The sequence below is a fragment of the Capricornis sumatraensis genome, chromosome 3 (assembly GCF_032405125.1).
Source record: "Capricornis sumatraensis isolate serow.1 chromosome 3, serow.2, whole genome shotgun sequence".
Lineage (NCBI taxonomy): Eukaryota > Metazoa > Chordata > Mammalia > Artiodactyla > Bovidae > Capricornis > Capricornis sumatraensis.
In genome coordinates, this window is record NC_091071.1 from 32,724,887 (window position 1) to 32,751,902 (window position 27,016).

The 27,016-nt window shown below is 51.2% G+C and overlaps 2 protein-coding genes across 5 annotated transcripts in view; one reads left to right on the plus strand and one right to left on the minus strand.

Annotated features, from left to right (window-relative positions):
* Positions 1 to 7,848, plus strand: part of TVP23A (trans-golgi network vesicle protein 23 homolog A) — a 31,454-nt gene extending 23,606 nt beyond the window's left edge. The window contains exons 4-8 of the mRNA XM_068968401.1: positions 3,060 to 3,204; positions 4,384 to 4,473; positions 4,706 to 4,834; positions 6,558 to 6,686; positions 7,789 to 7,848. Of these exons, the coding sequence (XP_068824502.1) occupies positions 3,060 to 3,204; positions 4,384 to 4,473; positions 4,706 to 4,834; positions 6,558 to 6,686; positions 7,789 to 7,848 (553 nt within the window). The remainder of the gene's footprint in view (positions 1 to 3,059; positions 3,205 to 4,383; positions 4,474 to 4,705; positions 4,835 to 6,557; positions 6,687 to 7,788) is intronic.
* A 1,266-nt stretch (positions 7,849 to 9,114) lies between these two features.
* Positions 9,115 to 26,530, minus strand: NUBP1 (NUBP iron-sulfur cluster assembly factor 1, cytosolic). Of its 4 annotated transcripts, XM_068968594.1 has the most exons (11): positions 26,512 to 26,530; positions 26,328 to 26,432; positions 24,586 to 24,719; positions 19,534 to 19,602; positions 16,883 to 16,915; positions 16,051 to 16,141; positions 15,258 to 15,412; positions 13,585 to 13,695; positions 13,208 to 13,310; positions 10,114 to 10,197; positions 9,115 to 9,386 (listed from the first exon to the last, which is right to left on the minus strand). In XM_068968594.1, the coding sequence occupies exons 1-11, from the start codon at positions 26,528 to 26,530 to the stop codon at positions 9,328 to 9,330; spliced, it is 963 nt and encodes a 320-aa protein (XP_068824695.1). In that variant the 3' UTR covers positions 9,115 to 9,327. The 4 variants fall into 4 exon arrangements, with proteins under 4 accessions (XP_068824695.1, XP_068824696.1, XP_068824697.1 ...); XM_068968595.1 differs by lacking the exon at positions 16,883 to 16,915; XM_068968596.1 differs by lacking the exon at positions 10,114 to 10,197.
* Positions 26,531 to 27,016: the final 486 nt, after the last annotated feature.

The following is a 27,016-nucleotide window of genomic DNA, read 5'->3' on the forward strand; positions in this document are numbered from 1 at the left end:
TCTGCCCTCAAAGGACGCTGGAAAAGAATTCATTTATCTTTGGGTGAAGGGCTTCCCAGGTGGCTCAGTGGTAAAGAATCTGCCTCCAAGCAGGAGACTCGGGTTTGATCCCTGGGTTGGGAAGATCCCCTGGAGGAGGAAATGGCAACCCACTGCAGCATTCTTTTTTTTTTTTAATAATTTTATCTATTTATGGCTGGGCTGGGTCTTCGTTGGTGCACGAGGGCTTTCTCTAGTTGCAGAGAGTGGGGACTACTCTTTGTCGCAGGCCCTGAAGCACGACTGAAGCGACTTAGCAGTAGCAGCAGCTGAAGCACGCGGATTTCAGTAGTTGTGGCATGAGCTTAGTTGCTCTGCAGCATGTGGAATCTTTCTGGACCAGGGATCAAACCCGTGTCCTCTGCATTGGCAGGCGTTTTCTTATCCACTGCACCACCTGGGAAGTCCCCACTCCAGCATTCTTGCCTGGGAAATTCCATGGACAAAAGGAGCTTGGCAGGCTACAGTCCATGGAGTTGCAAAAAGTTGGACACGATTTAGCAACTAAGTATGCAACACGTGCATCTTTGGGTGAAGGGGGTGAAATTATGTTAAGACAATTAAATCCTCAATAATGTATAAGGCAAAAAGAGGTATCAGAGGGGGATTTCCCTGGCGGTCTAGTGGTTAAGACTCTGTGTTTCCACTGCAGAGGGCACGGATTTGATCCCGGTTCAGGGAACCAAGGTCCCACATGCCATGTGGCGTGATCAAAAGAAAACAGTATAAGAGATTCCCAGAGTCTTGTTTTCTGGAACAATCAGGTTTGAAAGTGCCATGCGATCACATCTAATTCTTAAATGCCTCTGGTTGGGTCAGATGCCAGGAGAGCTTGGCATCTGAAAGGCACAGGTGAGAACCTTCTGGAGAACAGCTGGCCTTGGGCACAACCCCTTCTTCCTTTGCAAGAGGAGGAGTAAGTGCCGAGGTCATCACACACCCTGCACCTGAATCTTAGCTGACATCCCCGTGGGAGTCAGGAGCCCACTGTGCTACAGGAGCCTCCAGGGTGCTTACCCTGACCACCTTCCTTCTCAGAGATCAAGCAGGCTCATCCCCCAAAGGCCTGCTGGCTGCCTTTAGACGTGGCAGGCTGGAGGCTTCCAGGCCCTGTGAAACACAGCCTGCAGCATTTTGTTGACATAATTAGTGGCTGTCATTTAAAACTCAGATTTCCCACAAAAGGTCTAGGTTTCTAGCTTCCTGCAAAGATATCTGGCAATACTGGGTTAGTTTGCTGGTGTCAAGTTGCCTGCCCTCTCTCCCCAGCAATGAATTGCTACCTGTCACGGAGCAGAAAACTAAGATCTCGGCATCTGGTCCCATCACTTCATGGCAAATAGGTGGGGAAACAGTGGAAACAGTAGCTGACTTTATTTTGGGGGTGGCTCCAAAATCACTGCAGGTGGTGACTGCAGCCATGAGATTAAAAGATGCTTACTCCTTGGGAGAAAAGTTATGACCAACCTAGAAAGTGAAAGTGAAGTCGCTCAGTCATGTCCGACTCTGAGACTCCATGGACTGTAGCCCACCAGGCTCCTCTGTCCATGGGATTCTCCAGGGAAGGATACTGGAGTGGGTTGCTATTTCCTTATCTAGGGGATCTTCCCGACCCAGGGATCAAACCTGTGTCTCCTGCATTGCAGGCAGACACTTTACCCTCTGAGCCACCAACCTAGACAGCCTATTAAAAGGCAGAGACATTACTTTGTCAACAAAGGTCTGAGGAATTGAGCACCGAGGAATTGATGCTTTTGAACTGTGGTGTTGGAGAAGACTTTTGAGAGTCCCTTGGACTGCAAGGAGATACAACCAGTCCATCCTAAAGGAGATCAGTCCTGAGTGTTCATTGGAAGGACTGATGCTGAAGCTGAAACTCCAATATTTGGTCACCTGATGCGAAGAGCTGACTCATTTGAAAAGACCCTGATGCTGGGGAAGATTGAGGGCAGGAGGAGAAGGGGATGACAGAGGATGAGATGATTGGATGGCATCACCGACTCAATGGACATAAACTCCGGGAGTTGGTGATGGACAGGGAGGCCTGGCGTGCTGTGGTCCATGGGGTCACAAAGAGTCGGACACAACTGAGCGACTGAACTGAATGGGGCTTGCAGGATCAATTTCTTTTTTTTTTTTTAATTTATTTTATTGAAGTAGAGTTGATTTACAATATTGTGTTAGTTTCTACTGTACAGCAAAGTGATTCAGCAGTGATACATGTATATACATTCTTCTTCATATTCTTTTCGATTAGGTTTATTACAGGATATTGACTGCAGTTTCCTGTATACAGGAGGACCTTGCTGTTGATCCATCCTCTGTATATAATACTTTGCATCGGCTAATGCATCCCTCAGTCCATCTCTCCCCTACCCCTTGCCCTTGCACACAGCCTGCTTTCTGGTTCCAGGGTTAAAATGCTGCTTATCACCATCATTCCTTGGAGAAGGAAATGGCAACCCACTCCTGTACTCTTGCTAGGAAAACTCCATGGACAGAGGAGCCTTGTAGGCTACAGTCCATGGGGTCACAAAGAGTCGGACACGACTGAGCAACTTTGCTTCATCACCAGCACCAGTGGTTTGGACCTGGACATGCCCATGTGGCCCCCGCTGATGTGAGGCTTCTGAACCCATGGGCTGCATGTGACCACGCAGCTCAGTTACTGACGGAATAACCCAACATTTCCCTTTGAGGAACTGGTCATTGTTGCTGCTAGGCAGGAAGGCGGTGATCCGTGTCACGATACATTTGAAAAGTGACCCAGTTTCGAAGAGGGCAATTGATATTTGGAGTCAGATTATGGGAAAGTACTGGATTCTTCGAGGGTGGGAAAAATGTTGGTGTGATGAGGACTGTTTTGAGTCTTCTAGGCGAGTGATGCTTTCTCTGAGCTGTGCCCTGGTGGAGTTTGGGTTGAAACGCACAGGGAACATGTGGGGCCTGGAAACCACAGAGCACGTTTGGCCACTGGCCTTGGGGCTCTGGTTTGAGCGGGCTTTTGGGTTCTTTCCTAGGCACCCAGTGGCCACGTTTTTCCACCTGTTTTTCCGTGTGAGTGCCATCGTCACCTACGTGGGCTGCGACTGGTTCAGCAAGAGCTTCGTGGGCTGTTTTGTCACTGTTCTGCTCCTCCTGTCCTTTGACTTCTGGTCTGTGAAGGTAAGCCCTGGCCGCCCGCAACCTGCGCCTCCCTCTCTCCCGAAACACGGGGGCTGCATTTCCAGCCGCTCACCGACCCCTATGCGGACTTAACAATACTGAGCCGACATCACTTAGAATCAGAGGGAAAAAGTACATTCTATAGTTGGATAAATGGCTTCTGGGTGGCCACTATCATGCTTGCAGACACGTACTATGTGAGGGAGACAACTCCATAGGGTTTTGGGGTTTTTGTAAATTTCACGTATCATATTATAAATAATGTATTTTAAAATTCTATAAATAGAAATACATATATATATATTTATGACATATATATGTGTATGTATGTCTAGGGAGTCTGTCTTTTTTGTGAATGGAACTTAAATTTAAAAAGTTGCTATTGGAATACAGTTGATTTACAATGTTGTTTTAGTTTCCAGCATACAGCAAAGTGAATTCGTTATATACATCTGCTCTTGTTAGATTCTTTTCCCACGTAGGTCATTAGAGTATTGAGTCAAGTTCCCTGAGCTATACTGTAGGTACTTATTAGTGTTCTATTTTATATATGGGCTCCCCTGACAGCTCAGTTGGTAAAGAATATGCCTACAATGCAGGAGACCCCGGTTCCATTCCTAAGTCAGGAAAACCTACTGGAGAAGGGATAAAATCTCTATATTTCACATATAGTAGTATGTGTATGTCAATCCCAGTCTCCTAATTTATCACTCCCCCACTTTCCACCCCACAATAACCCTAAGATTATTTTTTGCATCTATAACTCAAATTCTGTTTTGTAAGTAAGTTCATTTGCATCATTTTTAGATTCCATGCATAAGCCACATCATATCTGTCCTTCTCTGTCTGGCTTGCTTCACTCAGTGTGATGATCTCTGGGTCCATCCCTGCTCCCGCCATGGAATTACCCCATTCCTTTTTATGGCTGAGTAACTTGCCATTTTCTATATCTGCCACGCCTTCCTTATCCATTCCTTTGTCGGTGGACAGGTAAGCTGCTTTTTAAGGTAAGCTTAGTTAAGAATTACAGACCTCAAAACTGATTTTGAGAAAGCCCCACTGTTCAGTCCCCCTCTCTTCAGGTTCAACATGAATTGGTCACTTTTATTCATCCAGAAAAGATGAGGCCTCTCTCGTGACCTGTGATCTGCTTATGAGCATTCTGTCCACTTTTCTCAGAATGTAACCGGACGACTCATGGTAGGCCTTCGCTGGTGGAACCAGATTGATGAAGATGGGAAAAGCCACTGGATTTTTGAAGCCAGAAAGGTATCTTCCAATACTTGTCAAGCTAGAGCCGAGAAAACGGCCGTGGAAAGTCCCTATGGGTTCCTCTTGAGCTCTGCATGATCTGATCCCTGCTGGACACAAGGCCCATGGTGGCTGGTGCCTGTTCAGAGCCTCCACTGGCAGAAGCCTGTGTGATATTAATGAAAATCAGAGCACGCTCCTTTGGGACTGTTTCTGTGAGTTGTGCAACCGAATCTCTTTCTTGCCACAGGTCTCTCCAGACATGGTGGCTGCCACGGAGGCGGAAGCGCGGGTCTTCTGGCTCGGCCTCATCGTCTGTCCCATGATTTGGATCGTGTTCTTTTTTAGCTCCTTATTTTCCTTGAAGCTCAAGTGGCTGGTAAGGCAGCCCTTGCTCGGATGTCTGTACAGAACTGGCGGTTGCAGAAGTGGGTTTTTATTCTTGATTGAGTGACCGATGGATTGAAACAGCTTTATTGAGAAAGAATTCACATACCAGGCAGTGCACCCATGTCGTGTGTATGATCCAGGCGCTTTCCAGGTGGCTCAGTGGTAAAGAATCCACCTGCCAAGCAGGAGACAGGTTTGATCCTTGGGTCAGGAAGATCCCCTGGAGAAGGAAAGGGCAGCCCACTCCAGTATTCTTGCCAGGGAAATCCCATGGACAGAGAAGCCTCGAGGGCTACAGTCAGCGAAAAAGCGAAAGTCGCTCTGTCGTGTCCGATTCTTTGCGGCCCTGTGGGCTGTATAGTGGGGTCGCAGAGTTGGACACGACTGAGGGACTGAACAACAGCAAGTCTGTTCTCAGGGTTGTGCAGCCAGCACCACAGTCAGTTTTAGGACATTTTTATCACCCCAGGAGATCCTGAGCCCTTTAGCCATGACCCTCCCTGTGCCTCTGTTCCCCTAGCCCCTGTTTGTGAAAGTGTTAGTCGCTCAGTCATGACCAACTCTTTGTGATCCCATGGACTGTAGCCTGCCAGGCTCCTCTGTCCATGGAATCCTCCAGGCAAGAATACTGGAGTGGGTAGCTGTTCCCTTCTCTAGAGGATCTTCCCAACCCAGGAATCAAACCAGGGTCTCCTGCATTGCAGGCAGATTCTTTACCAGCTGAGCTACCAGGGAAACCCCACACCGCTCCTGTTCCCCACCCCCCTCCATCCCAGCCCCCTGCCACTCACGAATTTATGTTTCTGTAGATTTGGCTCTCTGGACATTTTCTATAAAAGAATCATACATGGTATTGTGTGACTCAGTGTTTTCAGGGTTCATCCCTGTTGTAGCAGCTATCAGTACTGCTTTCCTTTTTATGACTGAATACTGTTCCCTAATCTGGATGGACCACGTTTTGTTTATCTGTTCATCCACTGATGGACACTTGGTTGTTTCCACCTTCTGGCCCGTATGAATGCTGCTGCTGAGAGGTATTTCTCAAAAAAGTAGATGACATCCGAGCTTGGGTAGGTAGGAAACTTGCCTCAGTAGGAATAAGCCAGCCTCAGGATTCTGGAGTTTTATTTCTGAGTTATGACACTGCTTTGCCATGATCTGGCTCATTCCATGAGGAGATAAAATATCCACAGACAGTATGAGCCACAGCATAATTGAGTGTGGGCTCGGGAGTCTGGATCCTGGCTCAGTCTCATTCCAGCTCTGGGACTTCAGGCAACTTGAGCTTCCCAGGACTTCCATGTCCTCCCTGCAAAGTGGGATGACAGTGGCCTCAGCTTCTCCGGTTTCTGGTGTTTAAAAGGTGTCCTTGAGTATCTGTATTATTATGATTATGTTAGTTGCTCAGTCTTGTCTGACTCTCTGCAGCCCCATGGACTGAAGCCCACCAGGCTCCTCTGTCCATGGGATCCTCCAGGCAAGAATACTGGAGTGGGTTGCCATTCCCTTCTCCAGGGGATCTTCCCAACCCTGGATCAAACCCAGGTCTCCTGCATTTCACCAGATTCTTTACCACCTGAACCACCAGGGAAGCTCTCCATAAAGGTTGTCAAACACTGGTGGGTGTGGGCTGGAACCACTCCTGCTTGGTTTGGGAGGATCATTTCAATCTGTGCTCTCAGGAGAATGACCTCTGTTTTGTTTATGTGCAGGCCCTCGTGATAGCTGGGATCTCTCTCCAAGCCGCCAACCTGTATGGCTACGTCCTGTGTAAGATGGGAGGCGAGAGCGACGTCAGCAAAATCACAGCCAGTTTTCTGTCCCAGACGGTGTTCCAGACGGTGAGTTACTCAAGTCTGACTCTTGGACCCCTGATCTCCAGACACTTGCAAGTCCCAGAGGCCTGCTGGTAGTGGCAGTTTATGATGTTTTTCTGTATCAGCCAGGCTGCCAGTGTTAGCTGGGTTTTTGTGTTCGTGGTTAAAATGTGCACAACAAAATTTACCCTTTTAGTCATTTTTAAGTGTACAGTTCAGTATACCCACATCATCATGCTGCCACAACTCTTTCATCCAAGCAAACTCTGTACCCACTAAAACATTTGACTCATTCTCCACCCTCCCCAACCCCAGTAAACTCCAGGCAACCACCTACTTTCTACCCGCATGAATCTGACTAATCTAGGGACCTCACGTAAGTGGAATCACACAGCGCTTGTCCTTTTGTGATTGCCATTGTTGGTTTAGAGTGATTTCTTTAAACTATAGAGGGCTTCCTTGGTGACTCAGATGGTGAAGAGTTTGCCTGCAGTGGAGGAGACCTGGGTTCAATCCCTGGGTTGGGAAGCTCCTTTGGAGAAGAGAATGGCAACCCACTCCAGTATTCTTGCCTGGAGAATCACATGGACAGAGCCTGGCAGGCTAGTCTACAGGGTCACAAAGTGTCAGACATGACTGACGTGACTCTCTACTACTATTACTGCTACTGCCCAGGTGGCTCAGTGGTAAGGAATCTGCCTGCCGAGGCAGAAGACGTGGGTTCGATCCCTGGGTGGGAAGGATCCCCTGGAGAAGGAAATGGCAACCCACTCCGGTATTCTTGCCTGGAGAATTCCATGGACAGAGGAGCCTGGTGGGCTACAGTCCACAGGGTTGCAGAGAGTCTGACATGACCGAAAGACTAAACAATAGAATTAAGAGCCATAACAATTTTTTACACCTGGCCTGAGTTCTAGAAGCAACAAACAGATCGTCTAAATGTGACCAGGCTCTTCCTGAAATGGTTCAAGCTATCTTAAGTGTGAACATTGCAGCTTTAAGCCAAGACTTCGAGCAAGCAACCCTGCAGGCTTTCGGTTCACTGTGGGCTTGATCTGGCCTTGATTCGGCAGTCAGGCCACGCACACGTGGGACAGAAAGCCAGGGCTGTCTCTTCCCGTTGCAGGCCTGTCCCAGCGACTTTCAGAAGCCTGGCCTCGAGGGGCTGGAGATTCACAAGCATTAGGTAAGCAGTGGGATCGAGACGGTGGCCTGGACGGTGTGGGGCTAGGGGCTCTCGTGGAAGCGTGGCTCCCCTAGGCTCAGCTGGGCTTGTGGTCTGGGTGGGTGTCCCAGGGGACCCGAGCAGCCTGTGTGCACAGTGGGGGGTTGGGGGGGGACCAACCTGTGTGCTGGGCCTTCCTGGGCTGGGTGGCCTCACGGCCCTTTAGAGAGGTCTCACCTGCCTCACCTTGAACAGGTGCAGATTTGACCCTGGGCAGGCGAGGGGGGAGGTGACGAGAGGAGTGGGAAAGAACGGGGGATGTGTGCCCCTTCCACTTCCGTGCCTGGAGTCAGAGGGGAAACAGGAATTTCCTCTTCCCTGAGCTGCTCTCAGTTCCTGTGAGTCTTTCCAACAGTGAGTGTCTCAGGGCAATAAGGCTCTCTTACACTGCATCTCTCCTTTCATGCAACTTTAAAAACCCTGTAAATTGTCGTGTCTGGCGCTGGAAATCGCCAGATATACATGCTGTGCTAAGTCAGTTGTGTCTGACTCTTTGTGACCCCATGGACTGTAGCCCGCCAGGCTTCTCTGTCCATGAGGATTCTCCAGGCAAGAATACTGGAGTGGGTTGCTATGCCCTCCTCCAGGGATCTTCCTGACTCAGGGCTCAAACCTGGGTCTCCTGCATTGCAAGGGGATTTTTTACCAGCTGAGCCACCAGGGAAGCCCACTGCCAGATTCAGTAAACACGTAATTCCAGGATGGTGTGTCGGCACTGACCCCTAGTTCTGTTCATGCGGGTGATTCGCAGGTTTTTGACTGTGCCTGGCCGCATCCTGTGCACTGAGCTTGGCCCAAGCCCCAGTGGGAGGCTCTGTCGCTATTTGAATTTTTCCTCTATCTGAGAACAGTGTCTGTGCTATGCTCTCAGTGGTAAAGAATCCGCCTGCCAATGCAGGAGACTTGGGTTTGACCCCTGGGTCTCCAGTATTCTTGCCTGGAGAATTCGATGGACAGAGGAGCCTGGTGGGCTACAGTCCATGGGGGCTGCAAAGACTCGGACATGACTTAGTGACTAAACCACAAGAACGATGCTACAGCGAAGTCACACGTTCCTCCCTTTATCCCTTTGGTTCTTTTTCAGGCTTACTTTCCAAGGCAGCAAAGGCACAAGTGAGACGTTCTGTGACGGGACAGCTTCTGACAGAGAAGAGAAGTCCATGGCCCCTGAGCTGCTGGGTTTTCACGAGAAGCAGGCCTCGGGGCAGAGGTTGGAGGAGCTGCTTTTATTTTTCGAATGGCTCGTCTGTAAAGAACGTCCGTCACATCCGTTCTAAAGGGAGGTGTACAAATACTAGGTGATTGAAGTGTCTCTGAAAAAGTGACGTCACGCCGCGCCCGGGGCTGGTCCCGTTCTGCCTGTGACCCGTGCGCTGTCCCCACGCTGGCCAGGCGTGACGGGACGGGTCGTGCTGCAGCCGTTCCTCATGGCCTCCTGTCTCAGGAGCCGACGAGGTTCTCTCCTTCTGGCAGATGCTGACTACAGAACTCCTGGATTCCTGGAAAACAGGAGAGCAGGCGCAGAAGCACTGGGGGCTCTCAGTGGCCCTGTCCTGTGCCGGCGAGGCCGCGTCTGAATGGGGCGGAGTCCCCGGCTGGCTTAATTCACCCCAGAGTCCCATCTCAGCTGATGCCCTGAATCTCTGCAAGTGAGCCCAGTACTGCTGGCTGCCCGTCCATGGTTACAACCACGGCTGGAGGCCTCCTGGCCCGTTCTCCAGATCAAGGATCCAGGAAATGTTTACCCTGGACACCATTTCACTAGGCCAGCAGGGCTCAGCTGCAAGCCAGGACCCTGGAGCTTTAACTACCGACACATCTGCCTCAACTTCAAGGCCCCTGACAGCTGCCCGTTGACTGAATCAGGCCTGCATCTGGGTCTGGTTTGGCTCACTGTGGGGTTTTTTTTTTCCCCCTTCTTAATTTCTTTTTACAGTTTTACTGAGGTGTAACATTAATATTTCCTATACTGTAAACTTCACCCTCGCCGTGTATTTAAGCTATGACTTAGTTCATAACACTGATGGACTGGCAGATTTCCCAGACTCCTGGCTTCCTGGGCTGAGGGGGTCATCCCAGACCCCACCACACCCATGTCCCCGTGGAGGCTGCATGGCCATTCACAACCCCGAATGGGATCTTCCCACTCCCAAGCCCACTCTGCTCACTTGCGTCACTTCCTGGCCCCATGGCCCTCTGGATTCACAGGTTCCCTTAAACACTTACTTTGAATTATACTTCTGTAGGTGACAGTGGCTGGTGAATCTGGCGCTTCCACCAAAAAAGACTGTCCTTTGTCGCAGCTCTTACCTTAAAGAAACAAAGCAAGGAAAATTAAAACCCACAAGAAAACACACTGGCTCCTTCTGTGCCAGTGACACGGAAGATCTTGGGCCCACCTTCCTCGTAATGAAGATCAAAGCTGAGACAGGACATCGGGGTCTCTGGGACCTTGCCTACCTCCCCTCCACCCAGCAGCGAGCCTGGCTGGCTTTGCCTCATAGCTCTGACCTGTACCTGGGCAATGCTGGGGGTGGGGGGGGGGGTGTGGTGTGGTGTGTGTGTGTGTCTGACTCTGGGTGAAGTGTGGCAAATGCAGGTTCCAGGGCCCCATAAAGAACAGATTTAGCAGCTCCTGGGTGGGCCCGGGGACCTGCATTTTAAAAAGATCGATTCATTCTCCAGTAAGAAGATAATAAAGGCTCAGAGTGAAAGAGTACGGAGGACAGAAGGTTACACCGTGAAGAACGAGTTCAAGGGGAGCTACTGGGGTGTCAGCTGTCTTTCTAGAAACAATACATGCATGTGAGTGTGGCGTATGCATACATATACACACTCGAGTATCTTTTAAAAAATGCTTGGGAGCATACACGTATTCCGCCCGCTGACTTCTCCCTCTGTAAATGCATCTTGAAAGTCACTCCACCTTGGCATCAACCCATCCAGGTGGGCATGGCGGGTCCTGGGCCGGGGGGAGCTCCTCTCCTGTCTGGTCCTGAGTAGACCCTGCCCCCGCCCCCCTGGCCCCCATCCCTGCTGGAGAAGCTGGATCAGTGGTCCCACAACCCACAGCTGCTCCCCAGCCTCTGGGGGGACGCTGGCCGGGCCAACTGTGGAGGAATCGTCTCCCCAGTGCGTTGCTGGGTAGGACAGGAACACTCAGGGGTTTGGGGGTGCGGAGAGGGGCCCCACGCACTGGCCTGGGCACTGTGGGTAGAAGCATCTAGGGAAGCCTCCGAGTTCCTGCTTGCAGACCAGGTCTGGGAGGTCACGGGTCCCACAAAAGGCTCGTGGGGCCACTTCCTCCCGATGTTCACCCAGCGTCCTCTCGCTCCTCGTCCTCCCCTCCCCAGGAGACCTGCCCGAACCCTCACAACTTGCTCTGGTCAGCTCCCCACCTCCACAAACCTCCGCTCTCCCTGCCCTGTCCGAGACCACCCGCTTCGCGTATGCCCCCACCCGTGCAGCCCCCACAGTGGCTGCATCACATCCCCACCTAATAGGTGAGCCTAAGGCTCAGAGCCCCACGAGGACCTGCCCGAGCCCAGAGGCAGTGGAGGGGCGATGGGGGTGGCGGGGGGGTCCAGACCTGGGGTGAGGGCCCGGGAGGCTGGGATCCCGACACCAAAGCCCGGCAGCTCCCTCGCTGCGTGTTTGCACAGGGGCTACGCGCGGCCTCCCACTTCCCCAGTGACGGGGCGGCTCCCTCACTGCACAGTGGCTCTGGGGGCCTCGGCGGCCTCACTGGGCCCTGTCCGCCTCGCACAGCCCGTGGCAGTGTTCACCCCCATCCCTTCCCATGCTCGCTGCCCCCAGCTCTGCAGTTTCAACTGGAGGTGAGGTTTGGGGAGGTGTGCCCACTGGATGGCACCGCGTCCTCGCAGCTCAGGACTGAGCCCCGAGGCTGCCATCCAGCCACCTCTCCTACCAGTACCTCTGAGGACTGAGGCCACCACAGCCTGCAGCTGGTGGGAGTGGCCACTCAGGCCCACCGCCCACCCGGCCCCACGCACTCGCACAGCCAGCCTTCCTCCAGGGGCTTTGAGGGGCGGTACCTGCTCCTACGACCCCAAGGGACACGCTGGTCAATGCGAAGACGACACTTGGGAAGGCTGGAAAAGCAGCCAGGGTTGTTTCCCGGGAGGAACCAGGTACCACAAGTGCTGCTGGACGTGGGCACCGTTGAGGGGGCTCCAGGAGCCACCCTGCTGGGCGCCCAGGTGCTCTGGGGTCTTCACACCCCCTCCTCGGGGCAGGCCTCCTCCACACTGTGCTCTCGGCCCCCTCTATGCTGTCCCCCCATCGTGGACACGGCCCCCTCTGCTCCTGACCTCTTACCAGCTGACACGCTAAAGCCCTGCCCGCTCCACACAGTGCCAGCAGGGAGCCTGCTCTCCTGTGCTCACTGGCTCTGGGGGGCATCCCCAGCTCCCCAGGGGTCACGCTGGGCAGCACGGACATTGGGGACATCTCCTCCCCACCTGCCCCAGCCAGTTGCTTCCCCTCTCTGTGTCCCTTCCTCTCCACGCTGATGCCCAGCTCGATCCGGCCCTAACCACCTCCCAACCAGTGCAAGTGGCCCATGGCCTCAGCCTCTAAGTACACACAGCGCCCATCCTCCCCGGTCTCATTTCCTGGCAGCTGGGGTCCAAACCGCGAGGCTTGGCTGCAGAGCCGTCCACACCGACTCCCCGACAGTCTCCCTTGGCCCCCTTAGGCCTCCTCTGCAAAACCTCACTGCCCCACCTCCTCGTCACAGACACGTCTAATCTAACTTCAGCAAGCCTGACTGTTATGGTGGGGAAACAAAGTCAGTGGTGGGTGTCCCCCCACTCCACGCAGCGAGGTGATGTCCTGGAGTGAGTGCGGCGTGGAGATGGGGGCCCTGAGGACTCTGGTACCCAGAGAGGAGCATGACCCATGAAGGCAGGCCAGCAACGTGCCCTCCTGCTCACCCATCTGGGCATCAGGAGGGCTGTGCCGGGCTTCCCTGCAGACAGGACAAGGTGAGGTGCCCTTCCTCGGGGTTCTCAAGGCTAATGCTATCGATGACTTTCACGCCAGGACCTAATTCCTGTGTGAGACAGGACTCGAATACATGCCCTCGCCTCCTCCCCCTGGTCACCCCCGCCTGGCCCCTCTCCTTGCTGACTTCCTCTCCTCCCACCCCCTGCACCAGGTGCCTCCATGACCAGTCTCTCCTCCACCCTTGCGGGCCCTTCCCGCCTCCCCGAGGCCCTCCTTCACCACACGCCCGTGTGTTTCCCTGCTGCTCTGAGCTGGAGGGCACACAGGCCCCACACAGGAGGGACACACCCACCTATGCGTGGATCCAGAGGCACTTTGCCAAGCAGCGGGATCTTCAGGTCCTGGCACATGGCCTCTGCACCCCCTGTTGTTGGTGGGAATATCTGAGACTCTTTCTGAAAGGCAATGTGAAAGGGAGAGGAATCCTGAGTTTGTGTCAGAATTGTATGAATGGACCACACTTTAAACAAACTTTAAATTTAAAAAAGGCTCTTCTGTGTGTGAAAAGAATTCCCATTAAATCAGCAACAGAGGGTTGTTTTGTTTTGTTTTGTTTTAAACTATTCCAGTTCCCAAATGATGGGGAAAGCAGAAACGGTTTCCCAGACACCTGACCCCACCATCTCTCCAAGTGTGGAGGCCGGGACCTTGGGGGGAACATGCTCTCACCTGGCATTTGGGGCAGATGAAGCCGCTCATGTTCTCCACCACCCCGATGATGGGCAGCTTCACCTTGTGGCAGAAGCTGATCTCTTTCCGGACATCCTGGAGCGACACTTCCTGTTAAGGTTCCAGAAAACTGGTTATTGCAGTCTGGGCACCAAGAGGGAACGATTGCGTGGTGGAGGGACGGCTGCAGGGCTGCGGCGTCACTGCTGTGAAGCTTTAGAGACTGAATGTAAGGGCTTCCCTGGTGGTTCAACGGTAAAAAACCTACCTGCCAGTGCAGAACTGCAGTCAGAGACGACTTAGCAACCGAACCACCATTCCATAAGTGTTTCATGCAACCACATGGGAGCCCTGTTTCAGGCAGGGGGCAGCCTGCAGGCTCGCCTGGCTGCCTGCTTTCGTAGATCGAGTTCTTCTGGAGCACAGCCTGCCCGCCACATTACCTCTGGCCACTTTCATCCCATAATGGTATCACTGGGGAGATGGGACGGAGACCCTGTGACCCACAAAGCCTGAAACAGTCCCTCTCTGGCCCTTAACAGAAAAAGTCTGCCAACCTCTGACCTCGGTTATCATGACCACAACTTTATGGACCAAAAGAAAATGAGGAATATTACCCGGTTTGGAGCCCTGCAAATTCACTTCTGGACTCTGTGTGCCTTACAGCGTGAGGAGTGTGGGTAATCAGAGCTTAGTACCCTCCCCAGTCCATCTATAATTTTATTGCAGACACATGTCCAAGTGTTGTGTGCTGTCAAGTACAGCTCTAACAGTCATGGGCCCCCAGTGGCCCCGGGCTTTGAGTCTACTCTCCTGAGGCCCACATTTGCCCCTTGAGCCCTTGTAGGCGGGGGTGCAGACAAAAAGGCTTGGCTAGAAAGTAAACCCGCTGGTACTAAGCATCTCCTTAGGGGGCCTCTGGTTCTCTCCCTAGTGTCCTCTAAAAGCCCTGCTTTCTCAAAAATGACCCCCCCAGAAAGCCAGCTGCTGGATGTGCAAGGCTCCGAGGAAGTGGGTGTGCCCAGCCTGAAGTCCTGTTTTCTAGACAAGTGGCACACACAGGAGCACAGACAGCACGTCCTCGCCAGCTTCCTGAACGGCCACTGCCCTCCTCCTGAACCTAAGGGGGGTCTGTTTCCTTTCAGAGCAAATGTGGTATTGGAGAGGCCACTCCTGTGTCAACTTGATTGCTGCTGTTGCTTTTGACCGTTTTTAGAGTGGTTTTCGGCTCACAGAAAGCACACAGTCCCCAAGTGGGAAGCCTTGCCCGCTGTCAGCACCCGCCATTGGGGTGGATGTCCCAGCTCCACTGTCCCTGAAGGTCACTTCTTTGGGACTTGCTCTCGAGAGCCCGGCTGGTCTAAGGGCCTAAGGGCGCAGGGCTGGTCGCCCAGCTCTGTTAAATATCCATCAGGAAACATTTCTAATGAAGCATCCGTCTTCTTTCCACCGCCATCCTCGGGCCAGGCCCCCTTCCACCCTTGCTCTAGGCAGCCGCCACCCCAGCCACCTCGTGCCTCCCCGTCCACCGACAATGGCTGAACTGAAGATAAACATAAGGTTTCTGCTGATCCCAGCCAGGGTGTTGGGGAGTGCAGGGTCTTGGGCCGTGGCAGAAAGAGCGTCCCTGATGTGGTGCAGCGTGGACCCCGCTCCGCCCGGCCCTCGCCCACCTGTGGCGTGGTGATGATCACCGCCCCGTCGATGTGCGCCGCAGCCAGGTACTGCACCACCGAGAGGTGCTCGTCCGACGTCCCAGGCGGGGTGTCCACGATGAGGTAGTCCACCTCGCCCCAGTCCACGTCGCGGAGGAACTGCTTGATCATGCCTGCAGGGGAGGAACTGCTTGATCATGCCTGCGGGGGAGACTGCAGTGATGCACGCTGGCTCCTGTCCTCTGACCCTACAAAAGCACAGCTCCTGACCCTTAGGCACAGCTCGTCTATGCACTCCATCGGTGGGGTCTCGCAGTGCCTGGGGGCTTGTCCAAAACTAGGGAGGTTCTTCTACTCGCCTCCAGGGTGGCGAGGCCAGGGAACTGCTAACACCCTGTGATGCGGAGGACGGTCCACCCCCCAACCTCCCCAACAAGGGATTGTCTGGCTCGGAACATCACAGCTCTGAGGCTGAGGAGCCTTGCCCAGGTTGGCACTTCTGTATCTGCAGCCTGGACACCCTGTCAAACCAGCACTGACTTCACCCCACACCCTCCTCTCTCTGACACAAACAAGAGCACACACCACCAGAGAGATCATTTCAGGATTAGGTGGGTTTTCAGGAGAGAAAGACCCATCAGAGATACGAAAATTTGTAACGTTGTATTTATTACATAAAACTGTTATTTCTATGGGCTCTCTTCAACCAGTGAAGAAAGAGGCCACCAGAGACACAGGCCGTCCTGACAGGACGGGCTTCGCTTCTGCCCCTGGAAGGACGTGACGAGAGACAGAAAGCAGAGTGACAAACCGTTTTTCTTGGGTCCCCTCCAGATGACGGCATCGTCGGGGCTGCTGAGCAAGAAACCCACCGACATCACCCCCAAGTTGTCTTCCAGGAACTGGAAAGGATGATGCAAGAGACATTTTACTTCAAACCACAGTGCCTGGCACTTCCCTATGTCTTGTGTCTGAGGGCTAGCGGAAGAAACTGAGGGGGCAAAGTTACTATGTGATGTGAGTATATATTCACTTTTTGAATCCTTAAATCTCTCCCACCCACGCCCCCAAAAAAAATCATTAAAAAAAAAGGTTACCATATTTGAGGGGATTGAAAGAGCCACCATATGGCCCTAGGTGGCAATGACAATGAACTCAGCTGAAATAGATGCTGCCTCCTCTGAAGGAGGTCACAGAGGATGAGATGGTTGGATGTATCAGGACTCAGTGGACATGAGTTTGAGCAAACTTTGGGAGACAGTGAAGGACAGGGAAGCCTGGTGTGCTACAGTCCTTGAGGTCGCAAAGAGTCAGACATGTCAGAGCGACTAAACAAAATCAAACTTGCTGTTTTAATCTGGCTGGCCCCGCTTCTGGTTTCATACATAAAGTTTTATTGGAAAAGGGCCACAGTCATTCATTTGCATATCACTACTTTCCATCTAGGATGGTGGCAACTGTTTGGCCCACAAACTGGAAAGAGCTACTCTCTGAGGCAATCTCTGGTCCTAACTGGATCCCCCAGGCCTAGGAAAGTGCCTCAATGACTACCTGTTGACTAATAAACAGTCACCGATTGACTGCCCACCACTATCCATTATGTACACACCACCCCGAAGGGAAGGCCTGGGGTGGGCACTCACCACTGGAGACCAGCCCGAGCCGCTCTGGTGAACCTGCGGAAACAGGAGCCTGTCTCATTTGTGAGAAATTACACAGCCTGGTCACACTTTACACACAAAGTTTATAGAGTAGGAGGGCAGTTTTATAAATTACGATTCGTAGTCTTAAAGGCTGCCACTGAGTTCTTAACAGGGAGTGAACATCAGGGGGTCAGGGTTAGGCGATACAGGTGCATGCTCAGTTGCTCCGTCGTGTCCAACTCTTCGCGACCCTATGGACTGCAGCCCACCATGCTCCTCTGTCCATGGGATTTTCCAGGCAAGAATACTGGAGTGGGTGGGTTGCTGTGCCCTCCTCCAGGGGATCTTCCCAACCCAGGGATCGAACCTGTGTCTGTCTCCTGCATCGGCAGGCAGGTTCTTTACCACTAGCGCCACCTGGGAAGCCGGAGATACAGACGATAGAGTGCATTCGCTTCCCCCTCCCAGGTTGGGTGATCTGGAAACTCTGCTTAAATATCTGGTCAGGGAACCAATGTTCATCAGAGTGCGGTATGATCTGGGGGATTTTAAAAGCATGACAGAAACCGGTTGGGCATTGCTGCGAAGATGCAGGTGACTGTGGAACAGCGAGGCGGCCTCCAAAGGAGTGGAGGGACGACCCTGAGTGACGCAGCGGACACGGAGCCCTCCTGCTGGTGACCTGAGCTGCTGCCCCAGGGGACAAGGCCTGGAAATGGGGTGTCGGCAGGAAGCGGGGGCTATTTCAAGACCCAGACGCTTTCCAGTTAGGTGTTCACTAACTGCCAAGCTGAGGGCTTCCCTGGTTGCTCAGTGGTAAAGAATCTGCCTGCCAAGGGAAGAGACTCAGGTTCCATCCCTGGGTCAGGAAGCTCCCCTGGAGAAGAAAATGGCAACTCCCTCCAGTATTCTTGCCTGGAGAATCCTACGGACAGAGAAACCTGGCAGGCCTTAGTCCCTGGGGTCAAAGGACAGTTGGACCCGACTTAGCGACTAAGCAACAACAAAATGCCAGGGCTGAGGTCCTCTCCGACGCTTTCCTGTGAAACTGAAACTTACGCAATTTCTAACTGCACATCAGCCTTAGAATTTATGCTTCGGGCAATGCTGGAGCCAAAAGAGAAGGCCCAGTTTTCCAGATGACATCTTACTTTTGTCAACAGTTGACTCAGATATAATTCACATACCACACAGCTCACCCAGTTAAAGTGTACACTTAAATGGCTTCAGGATAGTCACAGAATTGCACATCCATCACCACAATCAACGTTAGAACATCCTGGTTACTCTAAGAACATACCCTGCACCCCTCAAGTGTCACTCCCAACCACCACACTTCCCCCCACTCCTAGGTGACCATGGGTCTACTGTGTCTACAGAGGTGCCTGTCCCCAACATTTGACAGAAGTGCAATTCAGGTAATATGTGACTCTTTGTCACTGGCTTTGAAGTCATACTTCAAATTAAAAAAACCCAAACCCATTAATTCCTATTAATACTCTAAGTCACTGGTCTTGAAAGAGGGGGTAAACCCGATGATCCAACAGCGTAGGAGAAGAAAAGCCTGGAATTTCTCACCATTTGCAATGTTCAGTTTTAATAAATGACATGTGCGCTGGCTCGGTGAGAAGCATCTGCGTGTGACTGACGATGAAGGGAGACCCATGCTCCAGAGCCTGCTGCCCGTGGGTGTACAGTCAGAGCCATGGTCCCTCTACTCTGCCCTGACCCCGCATGGCATCAGCACCTCTCAGCACGTGGGAAGCAAGTGCCAAGCCCTGAGCAGAGTCCCCAGGGGCTGGCCCCATCCACCTGGGCTACTCTCTGCCACCCTGAGAGCCACTCTGCCTGGGTAAGAGCACACTCCCCCAGCCCAGCATGGCTTCCTCCTGGCTCTCTGAGCAGGGTGCCCTTGATCACCTCCTTCCAGAGAGCAGCTCCCTGGGTCCCTCTCCCTGCCATCTGTCCCATCCCCTCGCTTCACTTAGATTCCTACTGTCACCCGTCCTTCCCATGAAGACAGGGTCTTTATCTGCCTGTTCACTTCTGAACCGCAGCACCCAGTGCTTCAGTAAAGAACGAACCCACCCCGACCCCTCCCGACAGCCCCGGACAAGGATGGTCCTCCAGGCTGGCTTCAAAACACACCCGCCTGGGGAGCCCCTTCCTGGCCGGCTCTGCGTACCAAGGTGGGAGGAGGCAGGGTGCACCCCCCACCAATCCCACGTCACCCGCCTGCCTCACGGTCTCACTTCCCCTCACTTCCCCAGTGACCACAGGGGCAGAAATATTCCCTTGCTTCCAGCCTACAGAGCCCTTGCCAGCCCTGCTCAAGCTTTCCCAGACAGGACCAAGTTTTCGTGTCTGACTTCTGCATTTGACTTGCTCTTTCCCTTCCCCTCTAAGACGGCATCGAAACGAACACTTCTCAGATGGCTTGGATGAACTTACAGATAGGTCACCCCCCTCCAACACACCCCCAAACTCACAGCTGTTTTAAAAGTAGACCGTCGACTGAACCCTCCCTGCTGTGGTCACATCCAGGTAAAAACACAGGCGCTCCGCTGACCCCTTGGCTTAGGGTGCGCAGTTCGGGGCTCAGGTTTATTACCAGAAAATATTTCCCAGTGTTTTTTAAATTTTGCTCTTACCTGTTCTCCTTCCAATCCCATGATCTTGGGAATTGACGGCCCGCATATATCGATGTCTAGAAGAGCAACCTGGGGAACAAAAGACCAGAGCAGTGACGCAACGCAGGTCCCATCCTCTGGATATGCACGATCGGGAGGGGACGGGGTTCGAGCAAAAGGAGGGAGGGGAGAAGACACAGAGAAACCGGGTGGAACGTGGACCGAGTGGAGTCTCAGAGTTACCACATTCCCTCCGGGCCTTGGAGACACAGTCAAGACTCCCAACAACTGCAAAGTACATCAACACCCCCATGCTCCCCCCAACCCCTGCCACCCTCAATACGGCCTATTATCAAGGTGAGCTTATGAGCCAGGATGTCAGGTTGTTCACAGATTCGGGTCCAGCCACTGTTTACCTGGTCTTTACCACATCCTGTTGGGTGTGTGTGTGTGTATCCCGGGGTGTGTGTGTGTGTGTCCTGGGTTGTGTGTGTCCTGGTGTGTGTGTGTGTGTCCTGGGTTGTGTGTGTCCTGGTGTGTGTGTGTGTGATCATTATAACTGCTTTACCAAAGAAGAAACTGCGGTTCAGTCTGGGGTGTGTGTGTGTGTGTGCGCGTGCGTGTGTGTGTGTGATCATTATAACTCTGCTTTGCCGAAGAAGAAACTGCAGTTCAGAGATGCCCAGAGACTTGTTCAATGAGCAAGGAAGAGAGCTGAGACTTAAACCAAGGTCTCTGGACTCCAACAGCAGGGTTCCTCCCACGGCTCTGGGGGCCTGGCGAGGAGGGCCAGAGTTGACCCTCCAGTTGACCCTCAGACTGAGTTCTGAGCAAGCCCTGTTTTCCTGTGATGCTGAAGGTTAACAGCAGCATAGGTTCAACTTCTAAAGGAGAAAGTAAGAATAAGGAAACATACAGAAGTTCTTTGCTAGTGACATGTCCAGCCCAGGAGGACTCTTTCCACCCCGAATGCCTTGCTTTCCCCATGTGATACGTGAAAAGGTCTGAGACAGCTCTTAGAAACTCTCTAAAGAGCAGAGCTATTCATCCTGAAAGCTCTTATGTCTTAGATCCAAAGTGCAGCACCTCTGGGTAACTTTTTAACTTGCCCCAAATTCGTTTCTTGCTTCCCTCTTCCATTCTCTCAACAATCCCCTGTGATCTCCTTCTGTGATCCTCACATGACCTCACACTGGGGTCAGCAAAGGGGTTCATACTCTGGATCACCATCTGCCACATGCACCCTCTGCTGGACCTCAAGAAGAATGCAACAGAACTCACCCTAAAGACCATTCTTGAGGCTTCAGGCTGGTGTGTGTTTAATGGCCCAGAGATTTTACATCAGAGCCTGAGGACCTGGGAAATTACACCATCCCTACAATCCTAACGGGAGACTTCTATCAGTACTCTCGAGTTTCCAGCCTCTTGGTCTAGAATGTCTGGCTCTCTTTTGGGAACAGTTTAACCAGTTTCCTTTTGAGGAAGTATTAATATATCCCCTCCACCGCCAACAGAAGGGGCATCTTGAGTGAAAGATGCAGAAAAGATGCCCCTTGCACTCATTCCCGAGGTAGTCTTCACCCCCTCCACACTCCACGTAGTGGAATGAAGAAATAAGAATGATGACTATCAGGGACACTGACTCAGCACTTCCTATGCATCAAGTGTCGTCTTAAGCATTTTACAGTTACATGTATCATCTCACTCAGGACTGAGTCCCATTTTACAGATGAGAACACAGAGGCAGAGAGTCTGATAACCTGCCCACAGTTACAGCAGTGGTGTGGGTAGTGTTGGGAGGTGATGGTGGGCAGACCGACTCTAGAGCCTGTGTTCTTGGCCACCACACTAGACCTCGGCCCCCTCTGGCCCCACAGGTTCAGCTAGACTTCGGACCCTCCCTCCTCTCCAGCAGCTAGACACCCTGCTATTCCGTCTCCCCAGCTTTGCTCTCATTTCCTGCCACTGGTTCCAGCCACCGCCCCAGCTGTGATCTTGTGGTCCCTCATGGAGACAAGACCAACGCTTGCTGCTGCTTCACCATCACCCTCTGACAACACACTTGACTACTGCTGTAGTAACGCTCAGACCATCCTCTTTCCCACGGGAATGTCTTCCTTGGGCATTAAAGCCTCCTGGGCTGGCCCAGCCCCATTCTTGGCTCCTCCACTGTAGCAGCAGCAGCAGTGGCCCTGCCCTGCCCACCTGTCCAGTCTGCCCCGGCGGTTTCAGCTCTGCGCTTCTGCCTATACCTCCTCCCGCCACCTTCCACCAGCTGCCATCAGAGCCCAGAGGACGCCTTCTCCAACCTGCTCCCCAGCTGGCTCCGGGCAGTCCCTTCTCCCTTTCACCAGATCCCTCCAGCACACCTTAGGTAACAGATACCAGACTCCAGAGAAGCCCACATCAGTCAGGCAGGCCAATGGGAGTGGCTCCACACATCATAAAACGATCAGAAGAGAAATGAGTTACAAGTGGAATTCAGAGCCACAGTCAATGAGAGAAACACCAAGCTTTCCGGAGCCCCTAGTCCCACCTCGGCACTGTCTCCAGAAGGCCACGGCCTCCCCAGCATTTCAGTCCTCTTGCAACAAAGTTCTTCGCCAGCTAGCACCGGTGCAGCTGGGCTACAAACCAAGCCAGCGGCTGGTGAGCTGCAACCCCGGGGGCCAAACCCAGAGTGCCATCTGTTTTTGTACAGACCAGAGCTAAGAATGGCTATCATATTTTTAGAGTGGGGGGAAAAAAAATCAAAAAAATATTTTTATTTCATGACATGTGAAAATTATGAAATTCAAAGTTTTATTAGAACACAGCCATAGTCATTTGTTCACAGGCTGCTTTCGTGTTAAAGGGGCAGAACTGAGAGTTGCTATAGAAACTGTATAACCTACAAAACCTAAAATAATTACTATCTGGCACTTTATATAAAAAGTCTGCTGACCCCCAAAGTCAACTCTTTTTTAACCCATTGATTTAAAAAATATATATATTCCTGGAGTCCTCGGTGAGGTATCAAAGAGGTCGTTGTGCATTTGTATATCTGTGTGTATGTACACACACACTGAGGGCAGGCTGGAATGGTGGGCTTCATTCCCCTGCCCACAGTGGCTGCCTTTACTGGTTTTCTTTTTTTGTGCAGGAAATTTAGCCATTATTTTATTAAGAACTTAGGGTGCTATTTCATACTGGAATAGAATGGTTTATCTCACACAAGTAGAAAGTACTGGCATTTATCCAGTTTTTAGTTTAAAAAAAAATAACTGGCAATACAGCAGTTTTGAAATGTCAATAATAAATTAAAAGTACTCTACAGTCCCTGCTAGTACTATCTTAATAAAAAAGCCAAATAAAAGGGAAAGGCCATTAGTCAGTTATAAGAAAAATATGAAAAGTTAGCCTTTATACATATAAAATAAATTTCAACATTCAAAATGCAAAAAGAGAAAACTAATTTTCAAAAATGCATCAATGTATGCAAGAAGGCACACACCAAGGCAGTGGAAAGAACTGAAAATGGTCTGGAAAGGCTTTCAAGACGAACGTAATAAAACTGTTTCTATGTTACACCGAACTCCCCTGCAGGCCCCAAACAGTCCTCTAGTGGAAAAACAGTTGGCAATCTATGCAGAGTTTTGGCAAAACCAAAAAGGCGGAATGCATTCTGTGTAAAAACAAAACAAAACAAAACAGTACTCATGGTTTCATCAGGTATAACACTATCAGTTCAGTTCAGTTGCTCAGTTGTGTCTGACTCTTTGCGACCCCATGAATTGCAGCACACCAGGCCTCCCTGTCCATCACCAACTCCTGGAGTTTACTCAGACTCACGTCCATCGAGTCAGTGATGCCATCCAGCCATCTCATCCTCTGTCGCCCCCTTCTCCTCCTGCCCCAAATCTCTCCCAGCATCAGGGTCTTTTCAAATGAGTCAACTCTTTGCACGAGGTGGCCAAAGTATTAGAGTTTCAGCTTTAGCATCAGTCCCTCCAATGAACACCCAGGGCTGATCTCCTTTAGGATGGACTGGTTGGATCTCCTTGCAGTCCAAGGGACTCTCAAGAGTCTTCTCCAACACCAGTTTTAAAGAATAAATTCTTTGGTGCTCAGCCTTCTTCACAGTCCAACTCTCACATCCATACATGACCACTGGAAAAACCATAGCCTTGACTAGACAGACCTTTGTTGGCAAAGTAATATCTCTGCTTTTTAATATGCTGTCTAGGTTGGTGATAACTTTCCTTCCAAGGAGTAAGCATCTTTTAATTTCATGGCTGCAATCACCATCTGCAGTGATTTTGGAGCCCCCCAAAATAAAGTCTGACACTGTTTCCACTGTTTCCCCATCTATTTGCCATGAAGTGATCAAAGTGAATACTGTTCTATGATCAAAGCAAAACTGCATGAGGCCCAATGAATAACCTGTATTTTCTTTTTAATATCACAGGGACTGCAAATTTCCAGTTGACCTTTTTGGTAAAAATTTTTCTCTTCCTCTCCCTCTCATATCTCTTATTAAAGCTGAAATCCTGAGAGTGGCCCCGGGGAATCTGAATTTTCCTGCTCCTCTGTGTACGTGGGTGTGAGTGAATGGCAGGTCAGGGGTGAGCAAATGTTTTCTTCAAGGGCCAAATGGAAAGTGTTTTAGGCTTTGTAGGCAAAATCCAGGATGATACGTAGGTTCTAATGTAACATTGTAAAAACAACCATTTATAAACGTAAAAACTGCCCAGAGCTCACAGGCCATAAGACAGGTTTTTGTTGGCAGACCCCTGGCTAGAAAAGACAGAAAGAGGGTTTCATAAAGATCCATAAAGAGAAAGAAGCTTGAATTGAACATAATAAATAATAGGCAAGCCCCCCAAAATGTACACCTGGTATCCATGTTCATGGCTAGAGAATTCCATTAAATATTCATTTCATTGCTCAGCTCCCTTGCATTTCCTTGTTCTCTCTGCAGGGATGTAAATTCCAAAGAGGCCAATTCAACTGTTGCTAAGAGTCAGCCCCTTGCCAGCCATCATGAGCCCTGAGAAAGGACGGAGCCTCTCCCAGTTTTCCCCAAGGTCCCACCTGCGTGTTTTCATCCTCCGCTAGGCCATGGGCCAGGTGGGCGCTAAACGTGCTTTTCCCAACGCCGCCTTTCCCAGACAACACCAAGATCTTGTGTTTCACGGTCTTCATTTTCTCTTTGATTTCCTCTATGGCTGCAAAGAAAGCAAGTCAGGTGGCCAAGCTCCTGACTCAATCTTTCAGTTTTTAAATTTTCACTGCAGTAGAGTTGATTTACAATGTTATTTATGTTAGTTTCTGCTGTAAAGTGAGTCAGTTATAGCTGTACATACATCAACTTTTTTTTAAAGATTCTTTTCCCATATAGGTCATTACAGAGTACTGATCAGAGTTTCCTGTACTATACAGTAGGCCCTTATTAGTTACCTATTTTATATATAGTAGTGTGTATATGTCAATCTCAATCTCCCAATTTATCACCCCCCTGCCCCGCCCCATTACCATAAGTTTATTTTCTACATCTCTGACACTATTTCTGTCTTGTGTATAAGTTCATTTGTACCATTCTTTTAGATTCTACATATTAACGATATCATATGATATTTGTCTTTCTCGGGATGTCACTCTTCCGATGGGCTGGAAGGAGGTAAGTCCTCGACTATTTCAAGGGATCATGAGTGAAACAGCACCTCACCAATGGTAGTAATAAGAGCTACAAAAAATCCAAAAGGCCCCCAAAACAAACCCACAAAGCTACTAGCACATCTGAGAGTTCCTTACTTCTTGGTTTACTCATTTGTCTCCTCTACTAGAACATAAAGTCCATGAAGCAGGGAACTCAGCAGTGTTCATACTATATTCCCAAGTCCAGAACACAGCTCTGAATGCAGCAGTGATTCCCAACCTAGGGGTAAACCCCACCAGGACGCATTTGGCAGCATCCTGGGATATTTTTGGTTGCCACAGGAAGGAGTGCCACCCACATGTAGTGAGTAGAGGCCAGGAATGCTGCTAAATGTCCTACAATGTTCAGGGCAGAGACACACAACAAAGAATTATCCAGCCCTGAATGTCAGGAGTGCTGGGAGCGAGATACTGACAAATACTGCAGGCACTTAGTACCTGTCACCGATAACCATCATTATTACACATTTATAATACTATGCCTTCAGTATTTCCTCCTAGTTCAAATCCTTAAAACACTGTTTTTCCCCAGTTTGATGTGGAAACGGAGGGTCAGAGAAGTTAAGGCTTAAAAATGAGACAGATGACCTCTTCTGTCTCAATCACAGCTGTGTACCCAGCACAGAACACTGTGCCTTCAAGTGAATAATTCATACTTCTGTTGAATTCATGGGAGAAGCGCTCCTCAAAAAGGAAGGAAACTTTGTCCAAAGAAAACAGCTAGCAGAGCTAGGATTTAAGCCCAAGCTTCCTGACTTCAAAGTTTATATCCTATTCAGGCTGGTGCCACCCTCCTCACCTCTGACCTCACCCCTCACCTCACCCTGCCCACCTTCACTCCTGCCCCGCCCCTCCCGAGACCCCTTTGGACCCCACGCCAGTCACTGATTCAGGCTCCGCCCCGACCCCGCCAATTTTTCCCACGTTCTTCCCCTCCGGGCTCCGCTTCTGTCACTCATTTCTCAAGCCCCGCCCCTTATCTGCAGACGTTTCCCCACGCCCGCCTCCTCTGGGCCCCGACCCTGTCACTCATCTCTACCCCCTCCCACTTCACCCACGCCCCGCCTCTTCCGGAATAGCGCTTTTCACTTCCCGTTTAAGCCTTGCCCCTTTCTCACCCGGGTCCGCGGCAGCACCAGCTCCAGAAGCGCAGAGCCGCTGGTTGGGGCACCCCTGACATGAGGCTCCTCGACCTGCCTGGGCACTGTCGGCCCCTGGACAGTCTGCGCAGAGACAAGATCACAGTTAGAATGGCTCCTCTCCTTTCAGCTCCCCCTACCCGAGCCCCCTCCGCGCGCTCACCGTGAGGCACCTCCTCCATTCTGCTGCTCTGGACGCTTACGCATTCACCGGAAACCGCGGTTGCATATTTCCGTCTCGTGGTGCTCAATCTGACCCTCCAGCTGCGCGAAATAAGTCTCGGAAAGAGGAGTCTGCGCACGCGCAAACCCTGTGTGGCAGGTGCTTAGGGCGGTTTTCTGTTCATTTTAAAACTGAGCCTCGGTTATCCATCATAAATACTTCAGCGTGTCTGCTAGAAACAAAGGGGTTGCCCTACATCAATTCCATTTTCATACCCAAGAGATTTGATTGACGCAAAGCTGTTAGCTTATATACACTTTTATTTTCAAGTTAAGGAGGAGCCTGCCATCCTCGCTCCCCCAACCCCCTTGATTAAATTCAGGTTAAAGTTTTTAGCAGAATGCACTTGAAGTTGTAGCACAGCAGGGAGCGCATGATACCAGTTGGTCTCATTATTGATGATATTAGGGTTTGATCACTTAATAAAGATGTTGTGTGCTCAAAC